The sequence below is a fragment of the Pundamilia nyererei genome, unplaced genomic scaffold (genome assembly GCF_000239375.1).
Source record: "Pundamilia nyererei isolate P.nyererei 1_Seehausen unplaced genomic scaffold, PunNye1.0 scaffold00334, whole genome shotgun sequence".
In the NCBI taxonomy this organism is placed as follows: domain Eukaryota; kingdom Metazoa; phylum Chordata; class Actinopteri; order Cichliformes; family Cichlidae; genus Pundamilia; species Pundamilia nyererei.
The window spans coordinates 86,348-94,982 of record NW_005187735.1 but is presented as its reverse complement, the minus strand read 5'-3'; the positions used below and the strand labels follow the sequence as shown (position 1 = coordinate 94,982).

The following is an 8,635-nucleotide window of genomic DNA, read 5'->3' as shown; positions in this document are numbered from 1 at the left end:
GTGTGTGTGTGTGTGTGTGTGTGTGTGTGTGTGTGTGTGTGTGTGCGTGTGTATTTGTATGTGTATGTGCATTTGTGTGTTACAGAGTTAATGAACTGCTGTGTGTTTATGTGTACTACTCTGTATGTGTGTGTAGAGCATTTCTAATTATAATGCATTGTGGTTGGGTTTGTGTGTGTAATTGAGTACATGTTTACATAGATATCCATGCAACACTGGGATTTCTATTTGTGTATGCCTGTGTCGTTGAGAGGACCCATTTTAGCTTTCCATTTTATGCCACTTTATGTTGTTACTACACACTTGAATTATAAATATCATACCGTACTCCACTCTACATTTTACTTAATAATTTTTTACTGCTTCTGTTACTTTAGTTACTTTGTAGATGGTATAAAGACAGAACCTCAATATATATGAATTAAACTGCGCTGCAGAATGGCTACTTTGCATTTACATGACTTTTACCTTCAGCAGAACGTTTTTACACAGCAGCATCATTAAAACTTTGACTCTTCTGGGAATGCATGATATCATAAGTACAGCATGTTTGTTGCTTGGGCCATTATATCTGTGTCATCTGGGTGGGATGGCAATCTGGCAGAGCAACACACGCATATGCAAGCTCAAGCATAGTGTAAAGATATTCACTTACTCTACAGACAAATACACAACAACCACATAGTACAAATACCAAAGCCTAAAACCGCACACAAAGAAATAAAGTCTGCTTATTTCTTTGAGAGACTGCTTGCTAACAGTTTTCAGCTCCAAAGGGACACACCCATATCCTGCTCTAAGTCACATTCACTTTATGTAATTCTGTACGTGGCAGAGCTGATGCAGTAGGATGTTTTGAACTTTACTATGTTGGAACCTCCAGCTAAAACCGAGAACACAGCTGTCTGTTGCCCTCAACACTTTCAGCTGTCATTATATTATCACATATCACAAGCCTCAAAGCTAATCTCCTCTGTGACCTAAGCAATGTCATGCTATATGTACGCAATGTTATTAATGAAGTAGGATTTTTGGGTTACCAGTCAGGCAGGGGTTGACACAGAAGTCACATATGTCTTTTATGTTTCATGTAAAACCTTTTTTACTCTGTGCCACACTGATCCATTTCCATAAAAGTCATAACACTGTGTAAAAAGGAATTAAAAGCACAGTGCAATGATCTCTTAGTCATTTGATGCAGATTGTTAACTGAACATGTTAAATGCAGAAATGTTGATTTGATTTGATTTGAAAACAGATGGTACATCCCAGAAATAATTGGAATTGTTGCCAACAGGTGAGTAACACTAGCATCAAAGAGTGTTTCAGAAGTAAGGGTGGGAGGAGGTTAAGCAATGTGTGAGGAACTGTGCAGCCAAATAGTTGTATGTATGATATATAAAATCTAGAAGAATTAAAGGAAAGCTTGTTAAAGGATAATCCAATGAAATCCCCTTGTGAGAAGGGTATGAGGCTGGAAACCGGTACTGAAAGGCTTCAGCACGGCATTAAAATCAGACACACGCTCAGGAACACTTGTGAAAACAAAACGTGTGCGCACAAATGTAAGTTAAAGCTCTGCCATGCATTGCATATAAATGACATTTGTGGCCCATGGACTGATTTGAATGTCACATCCATCGGGCCAGAGATGAGTGACACCATTCACCTTGTGATCCATGGAGCACCAGCATATAAACAGTTTGAAAATGGTCTGCCTGTTTTAATTTTTATCCTAAGATATACTTTAGTGAATAAGTAGCATTTTTGTGCCTTTTTCAAATTGTGAAACCCGGATGAGATCACTAACTCCACTGCCTAAAACGTTTTATACCAGCGGTCCTCAATCCCCGGTAACGGTCCGTGAGTCGTTTGGTACCGGGCCGCGAGAGTTGAGGGTCAGGTGTGAAATTTGTGGTTTTCAGATTTTTCCTCATTACTCGGTCTCCCTGGGTCTTTTCCCGTGTTGTAGTTGTGTCTTATTTTGAAATAAATGTTTACGCGTTGCCATAGCGACCAGAGAGCATTAAGGGACAGAGAGGACGACGTCACTCTCAGTGTTGTTGGCGCATTTCAGGAGGACGCTGCTAATAAAGTAACACAATTACACAGTGAATTTGCGTTTATTATTATATTTACAAAATACCACAGTTTTTGTCTTGGTCGTATCATTTTATTTTGTTGTATTCATCCGTGACACCTTAAAGGCCGGTCCGTGAAAATATTGTTTGACGTTAAACCGGTCCGTGGCGCAAGAAAGATTGGGGCCGGTGTTTTATACAACAGAATGGGAGTGGAAACAGGAAATAAACAGGGATCTTGTTAAAGCGTTGTGTTTGTCGACACCAACTTCATACTATATGTGTTTATACTAAACCATAAACCTCTGGTCCTGCAGCATAATTCCCACGGCTGCTACAGATGAGCTTTGGGGTTGGCTGAAATGACTCATGTTGTTATTTTTCCTGCTGATTTCTGATTCATCCTTTTCTTACCCTGAAGGTCTTCCAGTTGATGTCCAGTCTTTAAGCCACCTGAGCTTCAATTTATGCAGGTGGTGTGAGGTATCCACGCCGGTGTGCGAAGGCAACATATGCTCCAGCAACTGCAACTTGAGCTCTTTCTGCAACACCACTGAAGAGATCTGCATGGCCATATGGTGAGACCCTTTTTGAGTAACTTATATTCCTATAATTTGTTTTGTCTGTCTTCTGTGGGGAAACTTACAGAGCCTATGACCTAACCTGTATATAGGTAACTACATGAGAAAATAGACACATGGTAGTTTTTACCTTTCTCAGTTTGATGTTTTCTAGCTGACTGTTTTGTTATTTGTTTAATACAGCACACCCTGAAGCCTCTAACATCCATAGAAATGCTATAAAATGACCATGCCCACATTGTTATTCTTCAGCACTGTCCTATGAGTCTGCAGATAAGAGAACAGTAGAGCCGAGCTGGTTCAATATGGTGTCGATCAGTATTATGAAACATCCTGAAGTGATTTCTCTCAGCGTGCTACTGTTGGACTTAAATGAAAACACACACAGTCTCACACGCACGAACGCAAACAAAACATGTGACCACAGTTTGGCCTTTTTCATAGTTGTTGGTTAATTTTTCTATTAGAGAGAATCTCTGTAGCTTCAAAACTTCACGCCAGCTTTCTGCTGCTGCTTTCTTCATGACTGGAAAGTTTTTGCTGATTGGTAGTTTTGTTTGGATAGCAGTCCTACACTGTGATCCCCTCACTACACCCCCCCCCCCCTCTCATTTCCTGTGCACGTGAGCCAGCCTGACCCTCCCAGCTCTCTGAAGGAAACCAGCAATAGAGAACTGACAGAAGAAAAGAGGAGAAGAAAATTGGTTTATTCAGGGCAAATATACACAGTCTGTAGACTCTCTGTCAGGAACACGGTGTTTGTGTGAACTCCACTTCACTGGTGTCATCTTTGCATCAATGGTGCAAAGATTCAAAACTCTGTTTACTCACGTACTGTAGCTCAGTGAAGGTTTGAGGTAATTTTATTTTCTGCTTTACTCTTTGATGTGTTTATTGGATGAAGATGAAAAAATACTACCAAAAATGGTCAAAAGCAACAACAAACAAACAACCCTACAGATTGTTGAACAGCTGGCTTGTGAGCAGACTTTGGGATGAGCTTAGAGATTGCTTTTATTAACATTATTAATAATGCAGTAGCCAGTAGCCAGTATTCTATTATTCTCTTGTATTGTAAAAAAGACCCCGGACTCAGGCCTCTTCAAGCGTTAGTTTATAGAAAACTACAAGACATGAGAACATCACCATGTAGCTGTGGTCTTGTACAAGCCCAAATCGGGTGTAATAAACAAATCAGTGATTCTCTGAAATGATTGTTTTTCAAAAGAAAAAAATGTTATAGTATAATAGCTTTAATAAAATTAGCTTAGATGCAAATTAACATTCCAGGAGTTAGTCTGTATGTTCTCCCTGTGCTCATGTAGTTTCCTAGCTTCCTTTCACAGTCCAAAGACATGTATATTAGGTTAACTGGTGATTGTAAGTTGTACATCGATGTTAGTTTGAATATTGTCTGTCTCTCTGAATTAGCCCAGCAGCAAACTCTCAACTCATCCTGGGTGTACTATACCTTTTGCCAGCTGGAAAACGCCCCAGCCCTGGCTGAACTGGATAAGTGGAGGAAGATGGGGTGCATTTTCTTTTTGGACAGTTACACATTAACATATTTAACAGCAGGGGTAATAGAAGGGCTGAACTTCCATCCACTTTCTTCTGCTTGTCCAGTCCATAGTGAGAGGGACTGGGTACATCCTCAACAGGTTGCTGGTCTGCAAGTCTCCTTGCTAGTCTCATGACTGTCCTCAGTCAGTGCTGTCTTGATGACTGTATAAATGGATTCAAAGATAAATGTATGAATGTAATAAATGGCAGAGCACAGAGCAGTGTTGACCTTCAGCTTTGTGATGCAATCCGTGGCTGTTCACAAGCCAAGTGGGCATGAAGTCTAAATCTGCTGAGCGTCAGGCTGGAGAGATGATGTCTCATCTCTCTCACATCAGCAGGATGTAAACTCCTCTTTAAGTAAAGCCAGTCACATGCATTACTTTCTAATGTTTCTAATTTTTTTGTCTGCTCTTCCAGGAGGAAGGCAAACAACACAATGACAGTGTACACAATGTGTCACCACCCAAATCTGCCACTGGATGGTATCAGTCCTGACCTGCTGCAGACCTTCACTTCCAGGGAGTGTCGTATGGTCCCACAGGCTGCAAATGACTCCATGATGGTCTGTGGATGTCAGGGTGAACATGAATGTAACGACAAACTTGTCTTCGACAAGGGAGCAAATGGTGAAGAGAAGGAGGAACGAGGGAGTGTGGGAAAGAATAAATGCATGAAAAGATAAATATGTGAATATAATGAAATCCAGCTAGGTGGATGAATCGATAAAACAATGAACAGGTAGCTAAATCAGTGGTTAACTGATAAAATCCTCTGTTCCTGCAGGATTCTTACCGCTCCAAAGTAAGGATGTGATCCCTGTGGTAGTGGTTAGTTTGGTGCCCCCTATTCTGGTGGCCATAGTTGCCATTGCTGCCTTCTATTTCTACCGCATACGTCGTCCTGACAAACCAGCTCCGTCAGTATGCCCTGACTGGCCCACTAAACGCACCCCAGAGCTTTACCAGGCCTTGGATCTACCATGTGGGGGGCTGGGTGCTCAGGGAGAAGGTGGAGGAGGAGGTGTGACTGATGCTGAACAGGATGAGTCGAACACCAAGGTTCAACCTCTTAACAGTGACACTATCAGTGGTATGACCAGTTGGCAGGGCCAGCCAGCTGAACTGCTACCTATCAAACTGGATGTGCTGGTGGGGAAGGGGCGCTTTGCCGAAGTGTGGAGGGGATGGCTGCTCCAGGGCGAGAAAGGTGGAGTTAATAGCTATGAAACTGTGGCGGTGAAGGTGTTTCCGGATGTGGAGTACGCCTCATGGAGAAATGAATGCTCCATCTTTGCTGACCCCAAGCTACAGCACGATAATGTGATTCAGTTCTTAGCAGCTGAGGAAAGGGGCCTGTCGGGCCACACCCCACACACCTACTGGCTGGTTTTAGCCTATCACAGCCTAGGAAATCTGCAGGACTTCCTCACAGCTAACATATTGAGCTGGGAAGAACTTGTTGCCATGGCAGGCAGCATTGCTAAAGGATTAGCTCACCTTCATAGTGACACAACACCCAGTGGGCTACCAAAGGTAAATTTAACCTATCATCTTCTAAGATTTATTATTATTGATGGTCCCAACGAAGAGCTGAAGGGAATCCACCATGAAGTTTAGATTCAGTTCAATTCCATTTGTATAGCACCAAATAATAACAACAGTAGTCTCAAGATGCTTCAAAGGGAAAGGGAATGAGCCAGAATTTTAAACGAATTACTAACAATTAAACTACAATAGTGGTATCAAACACCGAAGCTGAAGACCCTATCTCCCATAGGAACCACAAGTAAGCCCACAGTCTGGGATAATATGTTGCTATAAGGTCTTTAAGATATTATTGAGCATGATTGTTCTAGAAAGAAATATAACTTCTGAAAATAATCAAATTAATTATTAGTCATCAAGTATTAACTTTGATTTTAGTACATTGCATGGATGAATTTTGAGTTGCATGGCTTTGATTAAATAAGTTGCAGTTATTCAAGGATTTGAACGCCAGCAATGAAATGTTTGTATGCTTTGTATGTTTATGAATTACCCCCTTTTTACATTACAAAGGTTTCAATGCCATTTACTAACTTCTAAAGCAGATTTAATGGAACAAATGCTGGCTGAGAGATTGCATTTACAAAGAAGCTGGTTAAAACTAGACTTGCTTAAGTGAAGCTTTGGCTCTATACGCACACCTACAGTCATTCATGAAATGCCAGATCAGATTTCTAACTTAGTCCTGACCACCGCACAGTACACTTAACCCACACTGGATACATATATGACTCAGGGTGATTATAGTGGTTATTATGCCAAAGGGAAGTGTGGCTAAAATCATTTGTTTACAACTCAGATAAACAACGGTAAAAAGTATACTTCGTCTTGGTTAGCCAAACACAAGGCCTATGCTCTTTAGCTTCTTCTTCTCTTTTTTTTCAATCTTTGCTCTACAGCTTCTTCCTAATATCCAAACTTAAGGACACAAGTGTATATTCTTGCATTGCCAGGTAGTAGACTGCTGTATCTATGTCAGTAAATTAACAACACATAATTCCCTGAACTCATAGAGGATGATAAGGTGCCCTTGTCAGACCAAGGCCTAGGCATATAATGCAATTTAATTACTGTTTCCTCCAGGTTCACATAGATTTGGACAAAGCCATTTAAATTGACAAATGCTGGCCAAGAAAACTCTACCAGCATATTTTAAATCAATGCTGCCTATTGTGAATGAAATCATGCATTGTTTGAAACCTCAAAGCCTCATGATTCATTGTATGGATGTGGACCATGATACAGATACCACAGCAGCAATATTTTCACAAAACAGATTTATCTCTATCTGATATGAATATATATGAATCTCTAGGATTGATTTTGGGCACAGTTTTTGGCTCCTTGCTGAAGTTGTTGTTTTGAGCATTGCTTGTTTTTGTAGGTACCAGTGGCCCATCGGGACCTCAAGAGCAGTAACATCCTGGTAAAGAGCAGGAAAGAGTGCACACTGTGTGACTTTGGTCTGGCTTTAAGACTGGACCTGTCCCTTACAGTTGATGACTATGCCAACAGTGGACAGGTAATCTGTGCATATCTGTGCAGTTTGTGTTTGAATATTTTTATTAAATACACCCATGACCCAAACTATTATGCCTACCTGTCTGATGTGCTGTTTGCATGGCACCAAAAAAAGAGTTTATCATTCTGTCTAGGTGGGGACAGCTCGCTACATGGCTCCTGAGGTCCTTGAGTCCAGGGTGAACCTGGAGGATCTCGAGGCCTTTAAACAGATGGATGTTTATTCCATGGCTCTAGTGTTGTGGGAGATGGCCTCTCGATGCAATGCAATTGGAGGTATGTGTTCTTTTCTGTGTTTCTGTAGATCAAGAGAACAAATCCTTCATAGAGAGGACCTGCCACCCCATGTTTTTCACAGTTTAGGTTAAGGCCCAAGACCATACAAAGATGTGATGCCAGTCATTGTGCAATCCTATGTTAAAAAAAGAAGGAGATGATCAATCAGAGTCCAAAAGGAGGCTATGACCACAGAAGTAAACTAAATGTGTTCTGCTGTGCTTACCACAAGGAGGGAAAAAAGTAAAAGAAAACAAAACAGATTCAGTATGCAACCTTTGACTTACTGATATCCAACATATGGAGACTTCCTTTATGAATGAAGAGGTGGAGTTAGTTTAGTTTTTTGGAGCCTGTTTGTATGTTTGCTTTGACTGGAAGTGAACCAAAACCAAAGTCTCTGACTTTCTCCAGTTGCTTCACGGCATAGCACCCCCTGGCTGTAATGCTCAGCCTGCTTCCTGCACTTTCTTTGTTTAAAACTGATCTTGCGTGGCCCAAAGTGCTTTCCTTGCCTACAGCTTGTGTGGTTGATATAGTTAGCATATGTAATATGATACACAAATATAATGACATGTAATCTTTCTAAATCTGTAGGGTAAAAGTGCTTAATTCTGCTTTGCTTTCCACTGTTTTTTTCAAATGGGGAAAGACTAGATCTCTGTCTTATCAAAAAAAAGGGAAAAAAAAGAAAAAAAGAGGTGACGTGGGACAGATGTTCTTAGTTTTTTGCATTTGTCCAAAACCTCTTTGCACTCTTCACTGTTCTTTAGAGCTTAGCACAAAAACGGCGTGTTGACGTGTGCATAAAAGTGAAATGATGGCTACTGTCCCCGGAACTTGATTTAAGCATGACCTCCGGTTGAAGACTGAAATTTCGATCTTGGAAGTTTGCTCCAAAGTGTGGGGGGAGTGGTGCAGCTGAACTAAAGGTAGTCCCTGTGACAACAGCTGCAAGTTCAGTTACAGGTCAGACAACTCCCATTGCAGAAAAAAAGGTTTATGATAAATGTGTGTGTGTGTGTGTGTGTGTGTGTGTGTGTGTGTGTGTGTGTGTGTGTGTGTG

The 8,635-nt window shown here is 41.1% G+C and overlaps 1 protein-coding gene across 2 annotated transcripts in view; it reads left to right on the top strand.

The window, feature by feature from the left end:
• LOC102192669 (TGF-beta receptor type-2-like) overlaps positions 1-8,635 on the top strand; it is a 14,501-nt gene that overhangs the window by 3,958 nt on the left and 1,908 nt on the right. For both annotated transcript variants that reach the window (XM_005751913.1, XM_013915628.1), the window contains exons 2-6: positions 2,503-2,659; positions 4,646-4,854; positions 5,012-5,760; positions 7,157-7,294; positions 7,428-7,569. In XM_005751913.1, the coding sequence (XP_005751970.1) occupies positions 2,503-2,659; positions 4,646-4,854; positions 5,012-5,760; positions 7,157-7,294; positions 7,428-7,569 (1,395 nt within the window). The remainder of the gene's footprint in view (positions 1-2,502; positions 2,660-4,645; positions 4,855-5,011; positions 5,761-7,156; positions 7,295-7,427; positions 7,570-8,635) is intronic.